This window comes from Lepidochelys olivacea (genome assembly GCF_965140295.1).
Source record: "Lepidochelys olivacea isolate rLepOli2 genome assembly, chromosome: 9".
NCBI classification, from domain to species: Eukaryota; Metazoa; Chordata; order Testudines; family Cheloniidae; genus Lepidochelys; species Lepidochelys olivacea.
Window position 1 is genome coordinate 57,235,411 of NC_140419.1, and position 23,018 is coordinate 57,258,428.

General features: G+C 46.4%; 1 protein-coding gene across 10 annotated transcripts in view; it reads left to right on the forward strand.

Moving 5' to 3' along the window:
• ZNF185 (zinc finger protein 185 with LIM domain) overlaps positions 1–23,018 on the forward strand; it is a 125,113-nt gene that overhangs the window by 42,406 nt on the left and 59,689 nt on the right. For 9 of the 10 annotated variants that reach the window (XM_084640245.1, XM_084640250.1, XM_084640249.1 and 6 more), the window contains exons 3-13: positions 3,507–3,645; positions 4,888–4,962; positions 7,606–7,644; positions 8,533–8,604; positions 9,698–9,778; positions 10,420–10,500; positions 16,304–16,387; positions 17,602–17,640; positions 18,526–18,588; positions 22,157–22,234; positions 22,873–22,953. In XM_084640245.1, coding sequence (XP_084496371.1) covers positions 3,507–3,645; positions 4,888–4,962; positions 7,606–7,644; positions 8,533–8,604; positions 9,698–9,778; positions 10,420–10,500; positions 16,304–16,387; positions 17,602–17,640; positions 18,526–18,588; positions 22,157–22,234; positions 22,873–22,953 — 832 coding nt within the window. The remainder of the gene's footprint in view (positions 1–3,506; positions 3,646–4,887; positions 4,963–7,605; positions 7,645–8,532; positions 8,605–9,697; positions 9,779–10,419; positions 10,501–16,303; positions 16,388–17,601; positions 17,641–18,525; positions 18,589–22,156; positions 22,235–22,872; positions 22,954–23,018) is intronic. The other variant, XM_084640247.1, reaches the window with a different exon arrangement.

Consider the following 23,018-nt stretch of genomic DNA (forward strand, 5'->3'; position numbering starts at 1 on the left):
GTATCCCACGACTCAACAACAGAATCCGCCCCTTCTCCAGAATCTGAGGGTCCATATTAAAAATAATCATAGATTCAGAGAAGATTAGGGTTGGAAGAGACCTCAGGAGGTCATCTAGTTCAACCCCCGCTCAAAGCAGGACCAACCCCAACTAAATCATCTCAGCCTGGGCTTTGTCAAGCTGGGCCTATGGATAGAGATTCCATCACCTCCCTAGGTAAGCCATTCCAGTGCCTCACCATCCTCCTAGTGCAATAGTTTTTCCGAATATCCAACCTAGACCTCCCCCACTGCAACTTGAGACCATTGCTCCTTGTTCTGTCATCTGCCACCACTGAGGACAGCCTCTCTCCATCCTCTTTGGAACCCCCCTTCAGGTAGTTGAAGGCTGCTATTAAATCCCCCTCACTCTTATAGAATCACACAATCATAGCACTGGAAGAGACCTCGAGAGGTCATCTAGTCCAGTCCCCTGCACTCAAGGCAGGACGAAGTATTATCTAGACCATCCCTGAAAGGTGTTTGTCCAACCTGCTCCTAAAAATCCCCAATGACGGAGATTCCACAACCTCCCCAGCCAATTTATTCCAGTGCTCAACCACTCTGACAGTTAGGAAGTTTTTCCTAATGTCCAACCTAAACTGCCCTTGCTGCAATTTAAGCCCACTGCTTCTTGTCCTATCCTCAGAGGTTAAGAAAAATAATTTTTCTCCCTCTTCCTTGTAACAACCTTTTATGCACTTGAAAACTGTTATCATGTCCCCTCTCACTCTTCTCTTCTCCAGAATAAACAAACCCAATTTTTTCAATCTTCTCTCAGAGGTCATGTTTTCATAGAATCATAGAATCATAGAATATCAGGGTTGGAAGGGACCCCTGAAGGTCATCTAGTCCAACCCCCTGCTCAAAGCAGGACCAATTCCCAGTTAAATCATCCCAGCCAGGGCTTTGTCAAGCCTGACCTTAAAAACCTCTAAGGAAGGAGATTCTACCACCTCCCTAGGTAACGCATTCCAGTGTTTCACCACCCTCTTAGTGAAAAAGTTTTTCCTAATATCCAATCTAAACCTCCCCCACTGCAACTTGAGACCATTACTCCTCGTTCTGTCATCTGCTACCATTGAGAACAGTCTAGAGCCATCCTCTTTGGAACCCCCTTTCAGGTAGTTGAAAGCAGCTATCAAATCCCCCCTCATTCTTCTCTTCTGCAGGCTAAACAATCCCAGCTCCCTCAGCCTCTCCTCATAATTCATGTGTTCCAGTCCCCTAATCATTTTTGTTGCCCTTCGCTGGACTCTCTCCAATTTATCCACGATACCTCGTTAGAACTCATCACCATGCATTTTTTGACAGGTTTCTATGCCCCGTTTGGGGCTTTTGTCCTGCCTTCCCACCCTGTTTCTGTTGGCGCCGAAGTTTAGCGCCGACGGTCATTTTGAAAAAAATTTTTGTGCGCGTTTGAATGGGGAAAGTGTTGTGCTTGGATACATGGAGAGCAGTTTAAAGTTTGGGTAAGGTTTATTGAAAAAAGGGGATTGTGTAAGGAGAGCTGTTGTTAAAGGGCAGGTTATTAAAGAAAAGAGATGATGGGGTGCTATAAAAGAATAGAATACACTGTGATACCCAGTGATACACTGAGAGACGAGAGCGAGAGAAGTTTAGGGTTGATGAAAAGGAAAGTCTGTGAGAGTGATGGGTCGTCCTTCAGGATAGCTTGTAGACCCATCACTCTCACAGATCTTGGGAGACAGGTCAGTCCTTGCTTACAGCCAGCACCCCAACCTGAAGCAAATACTCACCAGCAACCATACACCACACAACAGAACCACTAACCCAGGAACCTATCCTTGCAACAAAGCCAGTTGCCAACTCTGTCCACATATCTATTCAGGGGACACCATCATAGGGCCTAATCACATCAGCCACACTATCAGAGGGTCTTTCACCTGCACATCTACCAGTGTGATATATGCCATCATGTGCCCCTCTGCCATGTACATGTGCCCCTCAGCAATGCCCCTCTGCCATGTACATTGGTCAAACTGGACAGTCTCTATGTAAAAGAATAAATGGACACAAATCAGACATCAAGAATTATAACATTCAAAAACCAGTTGGAGAACACTTCAATCTCTTTGGTCACTCGATTACAGACCTAAAGTTGCAATTCTTCAACAAAAAAACTTCAAAAACAGACTCCAACGAGAGACTGCTGAATTGGAATTAATTTGCAAACTGGATACAATTAACTTAGGCTTGAAGAGAGACTGGGAGTGGATGGGTCATTACACAAAGTAAAACTATTTCCCCGTGTTTATTCCCCCCCCCCATTGTTCCGCAGACGTTCTTGTCAACTGCTGGAAATGGCCCACCTTGATTATCACTACAAAAGGTTTTTTCTCCCCCACTCTCCTGCTGGTAATAGCTCACCTTAAGTGATCACTCTCTTTACAGTGTGTATGGTAACACCCATTGTTTCATGTTCTCTATGTATATAAATCTCCCCACTGTATTTTCCACTGAATGCATCCGATGAAGTGAGCTGTAGCTCACGAAAGCTTATGCTCAAATAAATTGGTTAGTCTCTAAGGTACCACAAGTACTCCTTTTCTTTTTGCGAATACAGATTAACACGGCTGCTACTCTGAAACCTATTCTTTTATAGCATCCCATCATCTCTCTTTTCTTTAATAACCTGCCCTTTAACAACAGCTCTCCTTACGCAATCCCCTTTTTTCGATAAACCTTAACCAAACTTTAAACTGCTCTCCATGTATCCAAGCACAACACCTCCCCCATTCAAACGCACACAAAATTTTTTTTCAAAATGGCCAACAGCACCAAACTTCGGCACCAACGGAAAGGGGGTGGGAAGGGCAACAAAAATGATTAGGGGACTGGAACAGATGACTTATGAGGAGAGGCTGAGGGAACTGGAATTGTTTAGTCTGCAGAAGAGAAGAATGAGAGGGAATTTGATAGCTGCTTTCAACTACCTGAAAGGTGGTTCCAAAGAAGATGGATCTAGATCTCAGTGGTAGCAGATGACAGGACAAGGAGTAACGGTCTCAAGTTGTAGTGGGGGGCTATTTAGGTTGGATATTAGGAAAAACTTTTTCACTAGGAGGGTGGTGAAACACTGGAATGCGTTACCTAGGGAGGTGGTGGAATCTCCTTCCTTAGAAGTTTTTAAGGTCAGGCTTGACAAAGCCCTGGCTGCGATGATTTAATTGGGGATCGGTCCTGCTTTGAGCAGGGGGTTGGACTAGATGACCTCCTGAGGTCCCTTCCAACCCTGATATTCTATGATTCTATGATTCTAAGGTGGGACAAAAGCCCCAAACGGGGCATGGAAACCTGTCAAAAATGCATGGTGATGAGTGCTATCGAGCTATTACTACTCTCCTGAATGAGTCTGTTGGTAGTGGGAGTTCTGTCCTTATTCAACAAGCCCATTCCCTCAGTCCCACACATCCCCTAAACCATCTCCTCTTGTTCTATATCAGGGGATGTTATTCCACCTAGTGAAGAAGATCGCAAGAAGATCATCAGGCAGATGAAGGTACGCACCACACTAAAAGGGGATAAGAGCTGGATCTACCCACAAAACTCAGACAATGAGGAGGAGATGAAGAGAAGCTCATTGTAAGTAGGATACCAGTCTCACCCACCCCCAGCTTGTTGCCCCTTCCTCCCAGAATTCTGTGGTATTTTGGTAGAGTTCCTTCCCCAAACTCAGTGGAGTCATGGGACAACTCCATCACCGTCAGGCATTCCCTAAGGGTGACACAAGGCCATGCGGCTGGCAATGAACTCACAATCAAATGGATGCATCGCTTGTATTTATTTTTGATAGTTAAATGGAAATGACCTATCCAGAGAACCATGAACCCAGGAGCTTGGAGGAGTTTTTAATCCCCAGGAGGAGATGTCCACCTGCAAATGGGAAAGGATCAGCTGAACTCATGGAGCCAGTCCTGCGCAATGCTCTGGCCCTGTGATTGCTGACCTGGTAAAAAGGGGCTGCAAAGCTGCCTGAAGTGGGCAGATGGAGGTTGCCCCACATTGGGGAATCCTGGACCCTAAGAGTTGTAAAGCCAACACAACTAGCTCTCCACCACCCCCTGCTGGTCCCAGGGGCATGGCATTACCCTTGCAAGGTGCATTGGGTGGAGCTTGGGACTACAGATACTTAAAGAGCCAGAGTTTTATTAAACTGCTTAATGAAAAACAAAACAAAAAATCTCCCTCCTCTCTAAACAAGCCTCCCCAGTGCTGATGAAACCTGAGTGTGTCAGCAAACTGGCAGCTGACCACAGGATGCTCCATCCCCATGCCAGTTTGGATGCTGTAGATTATCTGGCAGGGACTTTGCTCCCTACTAGTTTATAAAGCACCATCTGCAGCATGAGCGCTCTCTAAATAACAGCAGCAAAATAGGGAGGCAGACAGTGCAATCCCAGTGGGTGGGGCACCAGAGTAATTCAGAAGACCTGGGTTCTGGGTCTGCCACAGACTCGCTGTGTGACTTTGAGCAAGTCACTTTCCACTCTTTGTGCTTCACTTCCCCATCTGTGCAATGGGGCTAATGCTCCTTGCCTCATGGTGAGGTGCTTTGAGATCTGTGGATGAAAGAGCTGGGTGAGTATGATGACAGCAATGTGGTTCTTCAGGGAGCATTGCCTGCATGGGATTTCCTTCATGGGTGAAGTCCTCTCTGACTGCAGCACGACATTGCCACGCTGGCACCACGATGTGCCATGCACATGGGCTGGCACTGGAGGTGTGTTTTACTCACATAACTGTCACATTTGGCATGTCTAAAGAAGTTGAGAATTGTGTGAATGGGACTGTTGCCATTGTGATTCTATTCCTTCCCCCCACCAGGCACTTACCATGTAGGTCTGGAAAGATTGACGGGGGATCCCCAGCCTCAGCATCTGTTACACCCCACGGTAACAGGTAACTGAAGGCTTCTGGCTGGGATGGTATAAATATGCAGTGCCATTGCAGCTGCCTGGGCATGGGGTTCTTCGAGGTCTCCTCACACCCACTCCTGGTATTATTAGGTTATAAAACATAATACTGGAGGAGAGCTGCACCCATTGTGCTCAGCACAGCATTCTGCAAGCATTCATCTTGGACAGAGCATGGCCCCAATCCTGCAAGTTCATACATGCGGATGGATCCATGTGCCACCGTAGTGCCATGTATGGCCCCAATCAGTGGCAGATTATCCAATGGGCTGATGGGGCCTGTGCCCAGAGGCCCTGGCCAATTAGGGGGGCCCTGGAAAAATAGGTGCCCCTCCCTTAGCAGAAATCTACCGCAGGGTGGCGGAAGCCCAGAGCCCTGACAGAAGCACCATGCAGGGGGCAGGTGGGGGAAGCCCCAGCGCCCAGACCCCCGCTGCGGCCCTGGGACTGGAGGAGCTCTCACTCCCTGCTGTGGCCTCAGGGCTGGGAGAGCTCTCATTCCCTGTTGCAGCCCCAGGGCTGTGGTCGGGGGACACAGCTTCTCTCATGTTAGGGCCATGGGGGGCAGGGGAGGGAGGCAGAAAGGAGCAAATGGGTTGCGGGGCCACAGTGTGTGGGGGGGTGGAATTGTTCACTGCTGTGGGTGGAACAGGGGTGGGGCTGTGGGGGAAAGGGGCAGAATGTGGTGTGGCTATGGGCAGGCAGAAGGGGCAATAGGGATGGGACTGCAGGCAGAAGGGGCGGGGGAGCAGGGGCACTTGCTCTGGCCCAGGGCACCAGGAAACCTTAATCCACCTCTGGCCCCAAGCCTGCAAGCTCACAGGTGCAGGTGGATTTGTGTGCTGGCACGCTGCTTTGGATGGCCCTGATTCTGCAAGCTTATGGATTCAGGGGGATCCCTGTGCCAGTGTGGTGCCTGGGCATAAGGGTCCAGCTGTTTGGATCCTAAGAAAATAAAAATATGGGGCACTGGTTAGCCGAATGTTTGAGCCCCCTGCTGGCTGCAGTCCCATTGCTGAAAAGTGACAGTCCTTGCCGATCTGAATTTTTCATTAATAACTCTCCTGTGAGTGGTTTGCTGCCACTTCCCCCTTCTCCTCCATGGCCTCTTGTCTGTTCTTGTTGCATTCCTCCTCTCATTAGCCGGCAGGATTCTCCATGGAGGGCCTTTGCTTGCGGCCTTCCTGTAAAGCAGCATGCACAATAGATAATAACAGCAACACTTGTGACATTGCAGGGGAGTGCACTGAAATAAAAATGTGGCCGCTTTTGGATAGGTATTTTCTGTGTCCCATCCCACCCCCACAGCCGGAGGAGCTGGTTCTCCCCACCAGGGCCGGTGGAGCTTGCTCTCCATGCCTGCCCCCCATGGCTGGTGGAGTTCACTCTCAACTGGCAGCTGTAGGATCTGGATCTCCCTCTGTGGACTCAGGGCCAGAGGAACTTGGTCTTCCCACCCTGGCCCCAGAGGAGTTCTTTGCCCTCATTGATTGGAGGGCCTGTGCCCCTGCTTCCCGCCCCCCCACGCACACTCCTGTGACATTGGCAATGTGATGCCTTTGGGGGCATGTTCACCTCTCAGTGAAAGGGGAGGAGTGGAGTCTGCTGTAGCGGAGGTAAGGGGGAGAGCAAGGTGCTCAGAAACCCAGTGGTAACAAGGACCACTGTCTTTTTGTTCTGTTTGTACAGCGCCCAGTATGGGCGTCCTGGTCAGTGACTGGGGTTCTGACATGTTTCTGCAATACAAATAATTAATAGGCCAAGATTTCCAAGAGCATCTAGTGATTCTGGGTGCCCAACTTGAGATATGTTAAAAGGGGCCAGACTTTCACCAAAGCCCAGATCCTCAAAGGTATTTAGGCTTCTAACTCACACTGAAAGAGCCTAAGCACCTTTGAGGACCGGGGCCCCAGCCACTACAAATCAGAACCTTTAAGGTATGTCAGGTTGAGCACCCAAACATTGAAACATCTCAAATGACTAGTCACTTTTGAAAATCCAGTGTGGCCATTCTTATGCTGCTTCTCCTGCAGTCCCTGTCCTACTTTCACTGTCAAAAAGACATTTCTGATTCAATATTTCACAGGTTTTTATGTCAGTCCTTTTAGCATGTCACAATTTGCAGGTTCTAACCCTATCTGACAATGTTTCCTTCCTATTCCCCTAAGGGAGTGTTTCCCCAAACGCCTTCGCTGGCTGAACAGCAGGCCCCTTCTGCAGATGGACATTTGAATAAGTTAATGTAATAATGTATGTTGTTCTATAAGAGAGACAATGTTTGTTTGATCCATTATCCATCCACGTATATTCCATCTGTGGATTTATCTTTGTTTCATGAATTAAATAGACTGTCAGCATAATTTTTTAAAGAATTAGTCAGTTTCCTGATAGAGCCCCTTACAGCACATCCTGAAATAGCGTAAAAAAATTCCTTTGGAGCTATTTGTAAACAATAGTGGCTACATAAACTTTGGATGGGGATGTGAAATAGCATCACGGGGCTCTGGATTTCCACTATTGTGGCTTTGAACAGCACCAGAAGCCCTGGTGCACTGACAGCCTTGTACCCTATCGATATTGCTGCTCCTGTTTCTTTCTTGTGAGTTTTTGATTTCTATTCACTGTGTAGGTTGCCAGGTTCCAAGCCCACCTCCGGTTACCTCATCAGGTTGGTATGAAGAGCCCCATCCCTGGAGTTAGAAACACTGGGGCTGCAGGTGACAGAGGCTAAGACAGTAGAGGATAAAATGGGTGAAATATCAATATCACCTGGGTTTCACTGTTATGGTGGTGTCTGACTGTGGAGACCCCCTGTGGGTAGACATGTTTGGGTGCTTAACAAGCAGAGCACTGGCAGTGATGGGAAATCAGATCTCATAGCCTGAGGAGTAAGGTAGTCACTTGGTGGGGGTGTCAGAAAGTCTCTCCCCAGTCCCTTGTAAACAGGAGTGTACTAGAAACCCAGAGCACTGTGGGATTCACCATCCATTGCAGCACTAGATGTTGACCAGCAATGGACTTGGTCCTCTGTGGTCTGCCAGAGGATCATGTATCCTGTATTGCCACACTCCCGAGTCCATGTGGGAGCTGATTAAGTGTTGACTACAACCATGGAATGGTTGAATCTCTTTCTGACCCAACATCTTGCCCCCAACATGAGACATAGGCCCTTGCATTAGCCAAAACGCTAGGTGTATTCACGTCCTCTCACAATTCCATTACCCTTTGGGTGCTGGATGGATCCTGGTACACACTCAAGGGTCACAAAGTCATCATGCTTCCATGGAATGTGAGGCTGGGCAGTGCATCCCCATCAAGCTACACAGATGCCATTGTGATGGACAGAGATTATACAGTCATAATGTACTGGAGGTGATGAGAGCCCTGCAATCTATGAGGAAAATTTGCAGCTTAATAGATTTGATGGAAAGAGATTTGGTGTCCACTTTAGCATGGTTCTCTCCTCTAGGGCCTTTCTCGATGTCTCCCTCAGCCTTTCTGTAATCTTCGTTCTAAGATGGCCCTGAACCTAACTACAGTTCTCCTCTTCCTATAGGGGTGTGTTCACCAGGACTATTGAAAAGACGTCGCCCGAGAGCACCTTCTATTCCAATGGCACGCAGAAAAGGTTTGTCTGATCCTATTCTTCATACAAGACCTACTTGGGGTTCTGGAATATTCTGCATACACTGGTGCCCAGTCTTTGATTTCATACAGTGCCTGTAGAGTCCCACAGATCTCCATTAAACTCTGGCAGAGCTACTCCAACCACAATCCAGAATCCAGAGATGATGAAGCTTCTAACAAACTAGAGAGAGACTTGGACCCAACCCGCTGCACTTGAAGCACATTCAAAACTCCAAACTCAGATTCCAATTCTGTGGCTTCATGCCATCTTTAAACTGAACCAGTTGTGGTGCATAGTGGAAAGGTTCAGCTTGGCCCCCCATTGACCTCTGAGAAGGCAGCCGGAAGTTGTCTGAGAAGGCAGCCGGAAGTGGGAGTGTTCTGGGTGTGCCCTCATTTTTTATCTTGGGATAGCTTGGCCCAGAAATCATGTGCTGATTAGAGCTTTTTGGAGTGGGTAGGAACCTTGAGAAAATGTCCATGCTGGTTTCATTCAATAATCATTGTAACAAACCTAATCACAAAAATAACAAAAACATTTTATAACAATGATGATGTTGTTGTTTATTTTTGAAACCTGGAGTGGATGGTGGTCACCCCCAACTTGCCACTAGCATTACACGGCCCTGGCATCAGGAGTACTTGTGGGGTGGAGAGTTGCAAGCTAGCATAGCCAATCCTGAGTCTTCCCCGTGGCAGGATGATTTACGGCTTCTTTGCCACCTTGGCACACCCATGCATTTCCCCCTTTAAGGTCCAGTGGATGATGCTAGAGAGAGCAGTTTTACAAGATGTGTGTCTCTCTCTCCTTGTAACAAGATAGGGTTGTGTGATGGAGGGGGATTCCAAACCCAGTAATGACAGTTTTCAGGAGCCCTTGGGAAACTACTGGGCCCTCATATCTCAGCCCAGGACAGCTCACAAGGACAATGTGCTGGCCATACTTTGGCTAAAGTAATCAGCATGATCCATTAGGTCATCCTTTTTACCCTTCTCTTGTGAAACATTCTTGAATCTGCATGGGAGGGAGGCTGGCGGGAGGGCAAGAGGTCACAAGTGCCACATTAATGGAAGTGACTGTGTGTTATCTGCAGTGCTGCAGCTCAGGCTAAGAGTTCCAGCCTCCCCCGCTTCTCCTCCGGATACAAGATGACAACTGAGGATTATAAGAAACTGTGAGTGTACTGAGAGGAGCAATGCACTGCTCATCGAACTGCAGGGCCTCGCCTGGTGCAATCGCCTGCATGATGGAGCCACCTGCTCAGCCAGGCTGATCTCTCGGCTTGCTGAGCATTCCATTGCCCTTCATTTTAAAAGAAGTTACTGCGTGGAGCTTCCTTCTGCATGGGGTGAATTTTGTCCTTAGTAAATCCAGTTGGGACAGGAGCCAGAAGCCTCCAAACTACCACAAGTGGTGCTTGCTTTGCTGTATCTGTGGCCTGTCTGAAAGCAAGAAATACAGAAATCTCGTGTCTGGGCCTGCTGCCAGGCCACTTCCTGATCAAAGCAGGTTCTGGCTGAGCATTCAGCATTATCATCTGCTTAAGCCCTGTAAATCAGAAAACCTGGACAGGGATATGTTTTCACCATGGTGCATGGAAAATAAAAGTGCCTCTCCCATAAATGAGGGTGAGGATTCCAGTGCCCTCCTTTAGGTGCTGCACTGACGTCTACACTTAAGTCATCTCATCATCTGTGCTCACCTGGCTAAGGCTGCTCCAAAGTCTGTTATTCAGCGCCCATTGCTTTAAATGCTTTTATGACTAGGTATGAAAACAAAGCCATTAACATAGCTCTCCCCTTCTCTTGGATTCAGGGCTCCATTCAATGTCAGGCAAATATCAGTGGACTCAGATGAAGAGAAACCAGCTTTTTCCCCAGATGAACATAAGAAGAGGTACAAACTGCTGCAGTCAATATCTTTCCATGCAGGGGTTGTGGGGATTCAAAGGACACAACAGAAAGTATCTTTTCATCTTATCTACCAGCATCATGTGGGTCAGGTTTATGAAAACTTTAGCTGAGCCAGTCAGAATAATAATGCATTTCTATAGAGAGAGCATCAATGCCCCCAGGCCTCTGGGCTCCTAACAAAATATAATTAAAAGCCTGACGTGATTCAAAATGACAGCACGGCCCAATTAATTTCCTAGAGAGTGAGAGGTGGAGGGGAACCCATCAGCTACATACAGTTTATGTGACTGGATGGAAAAAATGGTGTAAAGACTTAGAAATATCCTGGGAGTAAAGTGAGCAAGCTGTTTTCTGTAGCCAGACCCGAGCTCCAGAATTCTAAGTCTGGACATTTTTGCATTTGGATCTAAATCCAGATCTGAACTTCCATAGCTCAGGCCCAGCTCTACCTTTCACATCACTTCCTCTGTAAGGCAGGACTTCCTGGAACACTGCCTCAGAAGCAGCCAATCAGAGTTCCTGACACTTGAAATAATATTTTCAGAACTACCCTTTTCTGGCACGGGTCTTTTGGAATGGAAACATATATTTTGACAGACTTGTTGAAAATCTCTGGGTAAGGATAAAAGGGGTAAAAAACAATTGTGATGTCATGGTATGGGTCTACTACAGACCACCTAACCAAGAAGAAATGGATGAGGCTTTTTTTAAACAACTAACAAAATCTTCCAAAGCACAGGACTTGGTGGTAATGGGGGACTTCAACTATTCAGGCATCAACTAACACAGATTATCCAACAAGTTCTTGGAATGTATTGGAGACATTTTTTTATTTCAGAAGGTGGAGGAAGCTACTAGGGGAGAGGCTATTCTAAATCTGATTTTGACAAATAGGGAGAAACTGGTTGAGAATTTGAAAGTGGAAGGCAGCTTGGGTGAAAGGAACCATGAAATGGTAGAGTTCATGATTATAAGGAATGGTAGGAAGGAGAACAGCAAAATAAAGACAATGAATTTCAAGAAGGTGGACTTTAGCAAATTCAGGAGTTGGTAGGTAAGATCCCATAGGAAGCAAGTCTAAGGGGAAAACAATTGAAGACAGTTGGCAGTTTTTCAGAGACATTATTAAGGGCACAAAAGCAAACTAACCCACTGCATAGGAAAGATAGGAAGTATGGCAAGAGACCACCTGGTTTAACCAGAAGAGCTTCAATGATCTTAAACTTAAAAAAGAGTCCTACAAAAAGTGGAAACTCGGTCAAATTTCACAGGATGAATATAAACAAATAACACAAGTAGGCAGGGACAAAATTAGAAAGGCCAAGGCATAAAACAAGATCAAACTAGCTAGAGACATAAATGGTAACAAGAAAACATTCCACATTAGAAGAAAGAGGAAGACCAAGGACAGGGTAGGCCTGTTACTCAATGAGGGGGACAAACAAAAACAGAAAATGTGGATATGGCAGAGGTGCTTAATGATTTCTTTGTTTCGGTTTTCACCAAGAAGGTTAGTGGTGATTGGACATCTAACATAGTGAATGTCAGTGAAAATGAGGTAGGATCAGAGGTTAAAATAGGAAAGAACAAGTTAAAAATTACTTAGATGTCTTCAAATCACGAGGACCTGATGAAATGCATCCTAGACTACTCCAGGAGCTGACTGAGGAGATATCTGAGCCATTCGTGATTATCTTTGAAAAGTCATGGAAGATGGGAGACATTCCAGAAGACTGGAAAGGGGCAAATACAGTGCCCATCTATAAAAAGGGAAATAAAGACAAACCAAGGAATTACTGACCAGTCAGCTTAACTTCTGTGCCCAGAAAGTTAATAAAGCAAATAATTAAGCAATCAATTTGCAAACATCTAGAAAATAATAAGGTGGTAAGTAACAGCATGGATTAGTGAAGAACAAATTGTGTCATATCAACCTGATAGCTTTCTTTCAAAGGGTAACAAGCCTTGTGGATGGGGGGAAGCGGTAGACGTATCTTGACTTTAGTAAAGTTTTTGATACTATCTCACATGACTTTCTCATAAACAAATTATGGAAATGGAACCTAGATGGAGCTATTATAAGGTGGGTGCATAACTGGTTGGAAAACCATTCCCAGAGAGTAGTTATCAGTGGTTCACAGTCATGCTGGAAGGGCATAATGAGTGGGGTCCTGCAGGGATCAGTTCTCTGGCCAGTTCTGTTCAATATCTTCATCAATGATTTAAATAATGTCATAGAGAGTACACTTATAAAATGTTTGTGGATTATACCAGGATGGGAGAGATTGCAAGTGCTTTCGAGGACAGGACTATAATTCAAAATGATCTGGACAAACTGGAGAAATGGTCTGAAGTAAATAGGATGAAATTCATAAGGACAAATGCAGAGTACTCCACTTAGGAAGGAACAATCAGTTGCACACATACAAAATGGGAAATTACTGGCTAGGAAGGAGTACTACGGAAAGGGATCTTGGGGTCATAGTTGACCACAAACTAAATATGAGTCAACAGTGTAACACTGCTGCAAAAAAAAAAAAGCGAACATCATTCTGGGATGTATTAGCAGGAGTGTTGTAAGCAAGACACAAAAAAGTAATTCTTCTGCTCTACTCTGTGCTGATTAGTCCTCAACTGTAGTATTGTGTTTAGTTCTGGGTGCCACATTTCAGGAAAGATGTGGACAAATTGGAGAAAGTCCAGAGAAGAGTAACAAAACTGATTAAAGGTCTAGAAAACATGACCTCTGAGAGAAGATTGAAAAAATTGGGTTTGTTTAGTCTGGAAAAGAGAAGAGTGAGAGGGGACATGATAACTAAACTGGGAGGAGTGGTAGATACGCTGGAGGGGAGGGATAGGATACAGAAGGACCTAGACAAATTGGAGGATTGGGCCAAAAGAAATCTGATGAGGTTCAATAAGGATAAGTGCAGGGTCCTGCACTTAGGACGGAAGAACCCAATGCACAGCTACAGACTAGGGACCGAATGGCTAGGCAGCAGTTCTGAGGAAAAGGACCTAGGGGTGACAGTGGACAAGAAGCTGGATATGAGTCAGCAGTGTGCCCTTGTTGCCAAGAAGGCCAATGGCATTTTGGGATGTATAAGTAGGGGCATAGCGAGCAGATCGAGGGACGTGATCGTTCCCCTCTATTCGACATTGGTGAGGCCTCATCTGGAGTACTGTGTCCAGTTTTGGGCCCCACACTTCAAGAAGGATGTGGATAAATTGGAGAGAGTCCAGCGAAGGGCAACAAAAATGATTAGGGGACTGGAACACATGAGTTATGAGGAGAGGCTGAGGGAGCTGGGATTGTTTAGCCTGCAGAAGAGAAGAATGAGGGGGGGATTTGATAGCTGCTTTCAACTACCTGAAAGGGGGTTCCAAAGAGGATGGCTCTAGACTGTTCTCAATGGTAGCAGATGACAGAACGAGGAGTAATGGTCTCAAGTTGCAGTGGGGGAGGTTCAGATTGGATATTAGGAAAAGCTTTTTCACTAAGAGGGTGGAGAAACACTGGAATGCGTTACCTAGGGAGGTGGTAGAATCTCCTTCCTTAGAGGTTTTTAAGGTCAGGCTTGACAAAGCCCTGGCTGGGATGATTTAACTGGGAATTGGTCCTGCTTCGAGCAGGGGGTTGGACTAGATGACCTTCTGGGGTCCCTTCCAACCCTGATATTCTATGATTCTATGATTCTAACAGTTTTCAAGTGCATAAAAGGTTGTTACAAGGAGGAGGGAGAAAATTTTTTCTTCCTAACCTTTGAGGATAGGATAAGAAGCAAAGGGATTCAATTGCAGCAATGGAAGTTTAGGTTGGACATTAGGAAAAACTTCCTAACTGTCAGAGTGGTTAAGCACTGGAATAAATTGCCTAGGGAGGTTGTGGAATCTTCATCATTGAGGATTTTAAAGAGCAGGTTGGACAAACACCTTTCAGGGATGGTCTAGATAATACTTAGTCCTGCCATGAGTGCAGGGGACTGGACTAGATGACCTCTTGAGGTCCCTTCCAGCTCTATGATTCTTTGATTTTGCCCACATTCCACTGTGGGCAAAAAACTGAGGTTGGCATCACCCTATCCACATTTAGTGGTACCAAAATCTTCAAATGAATCTGTATAGACACAACTGGTCCATTCAGCAATCCAGCTGTGAAGCCCAGGCTCCACACTCTGTATTTGCCCTATTTTATTATGTACCATATTGCAACCTTTCATTGCCTTTGGACAGTAATCTCCTTGACCTAGGGAATCTATTGTGTGCTTGGCACATTTCACCCATTGCCCAGAGCTACGTACATGCCTGGTACAGTATAAATAGTATGAAGGCAGGAATTGATACCTGGCCACCACAGTGATGGGTACAGAATAAATGGACAGATAGGCCATTGTTACTACCCTTGGCTCTTGCTTGATTTATGCTCTTTCCAGTGGAGTCTGATAAGTCTTCAGTGACTCATTCACCTCTAGCCCCCTACTGTCTCAGTCTTCTGCCTCCCAGCTTCATCATTGGAACGTGCTTTCTTTACTCCTGAGGGCATTCTGTGCCAAAAAAAAATAAAAATTCTGTGCCCAATATTTTAAAATTCTGCAAAATTTTGCAAATTTCATTTGTCAAATAAATGTGGAGGCTCCAGCACAGGGCACTGGCTGTACAGAGGTGGGAGATGACTGTACATCTCCCCCTCCCACTCCCGGGACATGGACTTAGCGATAAGGCTGCACCCAAACCTGACACAGTGCAAAGACTGGACCTGCCCCAGAAACACCACAAAGCCCTGCCCCTCCGTGCCAGGTGCATCAGGTATGGGCAGGCAGGATCCAAGTGTGGAGGAGCTTAGTGTGGGGGGAATTCAGGTGTGGGTTGAGAGGGTTCTGTGTGGGGCAATCTGGGTGCAAGCGGCTCAGTGGGGGATCTGAGTGCGGGCAGGGATCTGGATGCACAGGGGCTTGCTGGGGGGTTCTGGATGCAATGGTAATGGGACTCTGTGGGAGGATCCAGGTGAAGGTGGTTAGAGCTCAGCAGTGGGATCTGAGTGTGCAGGGGATAGAGCTCAGGAGGGGGGGTCTGGGTGTGGGAGGCTCAGTGCAGGGAGCCAGATGCTGGGGGAGTGGGGCTTTGTAGGGTTGGGATCCAGGTGCAGCCGGTTGGAGCTTGGTAGGTTGGGGATCTGGGTGTGGGTGGCTCATCAGCGTGGTCCAGGTACAGGGGGGAGCGGGACTCTTTGTGGGGGTTCTGGGTGCAGTGTGGGTGAGGCTCGGTGGGAGGGTTTGGGTATGAGGGGGTCAGAATGCATGGGGGTTGGATGGATGGGGGATCAGCTCCCTGCACAGTGATCTCCACCCCTGCAACTGAGGAATGATGGGTGCAGGAACAGCTGAGAGTGGGGGTAGGGGGGAGTTTGCAGAGCTTCCTACAGCCGGGGTGAGAAATCTGGGGTACGGTCTGACATGGCCCTGGATGCCATGCAGGGCAGAGGAAGTTCTGTTCTCCCCAGCCCAGCCGAGACTAGCAGCTGAGCCCGGCACAGGGAAGGAGCCACCAGCCATATCTTACCCATTCCTGCCCATACCCCACAGTGATTTACCTCTCTGTTGGCTGCCCTGGGCACCCGAAACATACTGCTGGGGAGGGTCGCATGACTGCTTTTGTGGCTTCCCTTTGCTTCCCTATCAGAAAGTCATTTTTCTGCGGGGAAACAAAGAAATCTGCAGGGGACATAAATTCTTTGTCTGTGCAGTGGCGTAGAATTCCCCCAGGAGTATCTCTTCCTTCTCTTCCAGGACAGAGGCAGCCAACAGTGTACTGAGGCGCACAGCCAGCAGGGAGCGCTCTTACGTCCTCTCTGCTGCCAAGAAAAGCAATGGGTGAGTCTCATGGGAGGGGTAAACAGAAATTGAAACTATTAGCAGATGTTTCACAGGGACTTATGAGCCTGATCCATTGAAGGCAATATGAGTCTTTCCATTGGCATCTATTGGCTTTGAATCAAGTCCTAACTGAGAAAAGTCCAAGGAACTGCAGAACTGGGCATATCCATTGAAGGACTTTTGAAGTGTTTCCCATCCGAGAGGGAAAGGAGCAGAAGGAAAGAAAAACAGCCTGAAATCTTTGAAAAAATGATTCCTAACTCTCTAGAACCCACAACTAAGATGCATATTTTCAGGCCTGGCTGCTCAGAACATCCCAAACACCTGTTTTCTCCATCCCAGCTTTATTGCACCAAGGAGAGAGGGGACAGGGGCAGAAGGGGCTTGCAAACATTAGTATGGGCCAAAGAATCTTCCACAAAGAAATTGGATTCCAAGCAGGATTTGCATCCAGTTTAGATAAGCTCCTTGGGGCAGGGACTGTCTTTTACCATATGTTATGAGGCCCCCCACATCTCAGCTGCAGCTCCAGTAACAGGAGAAGTGTAAGTATGCAGAGATATTGCTGGTGTAAGAAGCTCCTCTATCCAACTCTTCCCTGGGGGTTGTAAAGGTCAGTTCCACTGGTCAAAATAAGATTGATCTCCCAGGAGAAGTGACTGCAATTTTTGCAGCTTAAAGGGCATCTTTTCCCCTCTTGGTCTAACTTGGGGTGGCACAATGAGGCGGCAGAGAGGCTGGCAATGCCTGTGAGGGAATGGGAGAAGCAAGGAGGGAATGTGCCACAGCAGTGACATAAAGTGGTGTAATTTACACAAGGGTAATAAGATAGTGTACCTTGCACTGATTTGGAATTCAGCTGGTGTGCAAAACAAATGCCGTATATGTGGCAAGAAGGCAGAAGGATTTTGTGTGTAACAAGAAAAAAACTACTAAAAGGAAGGTGTAAAATATGAGGGGGTGACTTTATTTTACACCTTCTTATCAGATGCTTTTCCTGCTTTCGCCCCCTAGGTGTGTAAGTTACACTGGTTTTGTATACCCACTCACTGCTAGATCTGTGCAAACAGCATTACATGGCCCTATATGCAAAATAGCATCCCCCTTCAGTTCTCTGTCGAATTTGTCTCAGCGCCTCCCATTAGAACTGCTCCTATGCCAGGTTTGCTCACTGGCTTCATGCAATCTTTGCCCTTGTATCTCCTTTACAGAAGCCCAACACAAGAAGTACCACCCTTCATTGCCAAGAGGTGAGTCATTGGCTCTGTGCCCCAAAATTACAGTAGAGCTCCCATTCTATGATACCATCTCAGTGTAGTGGATTCTATTAAGGGCTAGGGTTTGGAGTTTCCATCTGGTGTGAAATTGTAGGCTGGGAAAATGCCTAGATAGGCTGGACCCATCTGTTTGGGCTGACTTATACTGACACTGGAAAGCTCCTAGTGGGATGAACATGGCAACTTAGGCTATATCTACAATGGCCCTTTTGTCATAAAACTTTTTTCACTCAGGGGTGTGAAAAAACACCCCCCTGAACAACAAAAGTTTTAACGACGAAAAGCACAGGAGTGGACAGGACTTGGTTAGCAGAAGCTGCTCTCAGCGCTGAAGCTGCCACTCCTCATTGGAGATGGCTTTATTTTGTTGCCAGGAGACAAAGTGGCTGTACAGCACACCTCACAACGGTGCGGCTGCAGTGGCAGAGCCACGCCATTGCAAGGTGTGCAGTGTAGACATAGCCCTAGACACTGAACTGGAAGATGACAACCGTGGATTGTCAGGAATCGTGGAATTGTGGTTGGGAGATCATGGGGATCCACTTCCCTTCCTCCTCCAGAAGAGATTGGCCCCTGCAATCAGGGCCACCACTGGGCTTTTAACTTCCTGAGCAGTCAGTCCCACACAGAGAAAGGCTATTGAGGTGAGGGTAAGGGCTTGCTTCACTCAGCCAGTTAACAACATATTCATTGTTAAGTCCAGCTGTGGACTCCAGGGACAGAAACAAAGTTTGACCCTAAGACGAACAGAGAAAAATTCTACAGCATGAGGGGAGATGAAATAAAATGTTTGAACAAGTGTGTGTGCACGTGTGTGTAATGATGTGATGTTTGTGTTTTTATTTTTCATCCTGAAAGCGTTGAGATTGAGGAGGAAGGAGGACTGCACATGAAGAATCAGACCCTTCCGGCTTCATCAAGGTTTGGTCTTGGTGGCAAAAGATAATGTCCCTGCCTCTGGATTACTCTGTGTGTGTTTAGGATGAGGTCCATTTTCCAGCTTGTCTTCCTGCGTGACACTGAAGATAGTTGCTGGTGAAAGGTGACAGTCTTTCTGACCACAGTTGATGATGGAGGGTCCCCTCCCACAAGAAGCAGGGCAAGGATGGCTAGGGCTGGAGATGGGACACTAGGCAGGGTAGGCCAGAGTTCTGAGGTGGCCCTGAGCATTCTCTCTCTCAGGTGGTTGACTGGCTCACATGGTCAGGGTCTAACTGGCCACCATATGTGGAGTTGGGAAGGAATTCTCCCCCAGATCAGATCGGCAGTGACCTTGGGTGGGTTTTGCCTTCCTGTGCTCTGCAGGGGTGCAGGTCACTTGCCAGGATTATCTGGGTATCTCTCACTTCATCATTTCTCTGCCAATGCCGGGTTTTGGGCTCTGATGCACCTCAGTCCCTTCTATTCTCTGCCTGTGGCACATAATAGTCTAGTCTCCTGTGGTCTCCTGTACTTTGGTCTCATTTTGGGTTTAGTGTGTGGGTGCTGGGTGGTGCTGGTGGCCTGTGTTCTATGGGAGGTTAGACTAGATGATCTTGTGGGCCCTTCTGGCCTTAAATTCTGTTACATCCTTGGCCATCCCTGCTGAAGAGGGGAGGGGCCAAAAAAAACAGGTCAACTAATTCTAGGGGACAAAAGTGCAGGGGTGGGAATGGGGCCAAAGGGAGTGAAGGAGCCATGCTGATAGGCCTGGAGACTGATGGCCTGTGTGACCAACTATAGTGTGGGGGAGGAGCAATGCAAGCTTCCTCCAAAACACCACTGCTTCTCTCTTGCCTTAAAGGTGAGGGGAGTTCAACCTCTATTGCCCATTTAGTCTTGATGTCATTTCAATGGGGAGCTCATATGCCACAATGATAAGCATGGTGTAAATTCCTAGAGAGACAGAACAAGCTAAGAAGCCAGTGCTAGTTCTGACGGGCTCACCTATCCATTGAACAGCCATCAGATGGTAACGATTTCCCTAAATTAGGAGCCTTGGCTGGATGAACTGATTCAGCTACTTAGCTAATTATTTCCAGTCCACTAAGCCAACTGTCCCGTCTTGTTGGATTTTAAATTAAATTAATCTACCTTGACAATGGTAGCATAATTTCGGTCTGACCTCCAGGACTAGAGCCATGTATTAGTTTTCAATTGATTGTTACTGCAGTGGTAAATGTCACCCTACTTTCTGAAGAAGAGCACTGTGTAAGCTCAAAAGCTTGTCTATCTCACCAACAGAACTTGGTCCAGTAAAGATATTACTTCCCCCACTTTGTGTCTCTAGTATTCTTGGGCCAACACGGCTACAACAACACTGCATACGCTAACTTCAAGCATCCAGCAAACTGGACGTCCCACTGAAAGCCCACCATTGTATAGAAAGGATCGTTATCATAGTAAATGGGCCACTGCACTCTTATCTTGGCACCTGAGGCCCATGACCAGCTCCATCCAATTTAAAGGAGGTGCAGTGACAGCCCCCTGCAATCTGTGTTGACTGGAAAAGTGTTGGCTGTGCTGCTGGGCTTCAGAGGAGGTGGGAAGAGTGAAAGAGTTGTGGAAGGGGAGACACACCTGTCCTCAGAGGGAAAAATCCTGGTGATTTCCCCATGGCTTCTTCCAGTTTAGAATTCAGCTGTCACCTTCCACTTGAACAGCGGGGTTGGTGCCAGATACCAGTATTATTGGTATTTCTGCTGTTCTTAAGACTAGTGGCCACACACAGCAGAGAATCCAGTAGCCAGAGCCTCTCTGGCTAGAGGACTTTGTCTTCTGGGATGAAGTAGTTGCATCACAAAACTGTGATGTATTCTCATGACAATAAGATCCAGGACCATAGCTGGAGTTTCTTTGGGAAATGTTTGTCTCTCTCTTCTCCCCATCCCAATTTTTTTTCCCAAGGAAAATTATATTTTTTTATTTTAAATGTATTGGATTTTCATCTAAACATTTTTTGGTTTTCATTTTTCAGTGAAAACCCCAAACATTTCAGTGACATTTCACAGACATTTTTCATGAAAAAGACTGTTTAATGTAAAAAGCCATTTTCAATTAGTAAAACATTTAGGCAGAATTTTTTTTGACCATCCCTAGTCACAGCATCAAGACTCAGGTGTATTGATGCAACATCACAACATGGTGACATTTACATCTTTATCTCTCTAACTTGGCTCTTATTCTGAGACCTATTACTGTACCATATCAGTCCCAATATAATGTGGGGTAAACAAAAAATTGGGGGCAGTGATGTGAAAGTGAACTTAGAGAGGTTTCAGAGTAGCAGCCGTGTTAGTCTGTATTCGCAAAAAGAAAAGGAGGACTTGTGGCACCTTAGAGACTAACCCATTTATTAGAGCATGAGCTTTCGTGAGCTACAGCATACATATGCATCCGATGAAGTGAGCTGTAGCTCCCGAAAGCTCATGCTCAAATAAATGGGTTAGTCTCTAAGGTGCCACAAGTCCTCCTAGTCTTTTTTTGAACTTAGAGATGTGTGGGATTGTCATGTCCTATGGGTAACACTATTTGTCCTATAGGGGAATGTGGTCTGTTCATCACTTACGTGCACTCCTCCTTACACAATATGTACGAATGGAAATTTCCCTTCGTTGGTAGTGGTTATAATGATATTTACATTTATACAATTATAATAAGTATCTCAAAGCATGTTACCAACATTAATTAATGAAGCCTTCCAATACACCTTGTTTCAGTCGCAGCATCACAAGCTCTTCCTACGTTGGGGTGGGAGACTTAAGGAGGGCACTACTAACTCTTGCACACTGGAAGGCGCTGTGCTGCCAGTTAAGGAGTAAAGGGTTTATTATCAGACAAATGCTGCATGTTGTTTGCGAATAGGTTGGCTTTTCCCCACATGTTCTCCAACAGGGGGCAGCACCTCTTCAAAAATTTGGCCTATGTACAAAGTCATTTTTGGGTAGGGAAGGGAATACACGCACACAGGGCACAGTAGACTGTATGCATGCATATACTGTGCAGCTGTTCGACGTGCTCCTGCCAGTTATTGGCACTCTGAGGCCTCGACCACAAAGTCCCCATTGTGCTAGGTGCTAGACAGACCCTGTGTTAAAAAGTTCACAGTCACAAGTGTGAGGGAATCCTTGCACAGAGCCCCATTGATGTCAGTAACTTCAGTGAGCCCTGCATGGGTGCAGATGTCTGCCCATGAGCGTTGCATTGCAGTCTTGAGGCCTTGAAATGGCTATTAAACTGTCATTGGTGAGCCTGGTGATGGTGCCATCAGGAAGGGTCCACAAGACCTGGGTTCAAAGCCCTGCTCTACCACAGACTTCCTGTGTGAGTTTAGATAGGTCACTTGGCCTCCTCAGTTCCCTATCTGTACAGTGGTGCTAATAGGGCTGCCCTGCCTCCCAGGGGGTTGTGAAGATAACTACAGTAGACTGGCAGATGCTCAGATACTCTGGTCATGATGGCCAGATAAGTACCTTAAATAGATATTGCATTATTATTCTTTTATTGCCAGTATCAATGGGGTGAGAAAGAGACCAACTGGGTCTTCCTGGAGTAAGCCAAAGCCAATGACTGCTGTTTCCACCACAAGGTAAGAGGAGTGGTACTGATGGTGCTCACATGGGAAACCTGTCTGTCCCTTTACCCTACCCTGGTGTGTGTTGCCCCTTGAACTTATTTGAAAGGTAAAGTGAAGCAGTCTTGCCAAGTACAGTCCCTCTGTGCAGGAGGCACTTTCACCATATTAGGGGAGGGAGCATTAAATATGGTAATCTGCTGTCTTCTGGAATACACAGCTGCAAAAAAATTCAGCTGCAAGAATTCAGAGTCAAACTGGCCAAAAGCCCAAAAGGAGTTTAATGAAAAAATTTGTATTTGTCTTTGTTGCAAAGTGTTTGGAATGGAACCGTTTTCATTTTTTTCAAAAATGGTCACCATTTTTTTACATTCCCGATGTTTTTATCAAAAATGTTATCGAAATTGTTATTGACCATTTTCAATGTAATTGAAAAACAAGCGCTTTGGTAAATGATATTTTTTAAAAAATGTTCTCAATTAAACACAGTTTTTTCTGCAAATAATGGAACATTTTGCCCACAACAGTTAAAAATGTTGGGGGGGGGGCTGTTTTTTTGATGGGGAAAAAAACCTTTTTGATAACAAATTTTGACCAGCTTAGTCGTGAGCTAGTTTGCTCATTGAGCACATTTTTCTTTGCTGTCTTCGCAGCTTTGACACAGACAGTAAGAGCCAAGCCACCAGATCCTGGAGTGAAAGCACATCACAGATCTCCAGTTACACTGAAATCAGGTGCAGTGCATGAGTTCTAAGTTTTTCAAACCTCCCGGGTGGCCATAATATATGGCTGCTGAGAC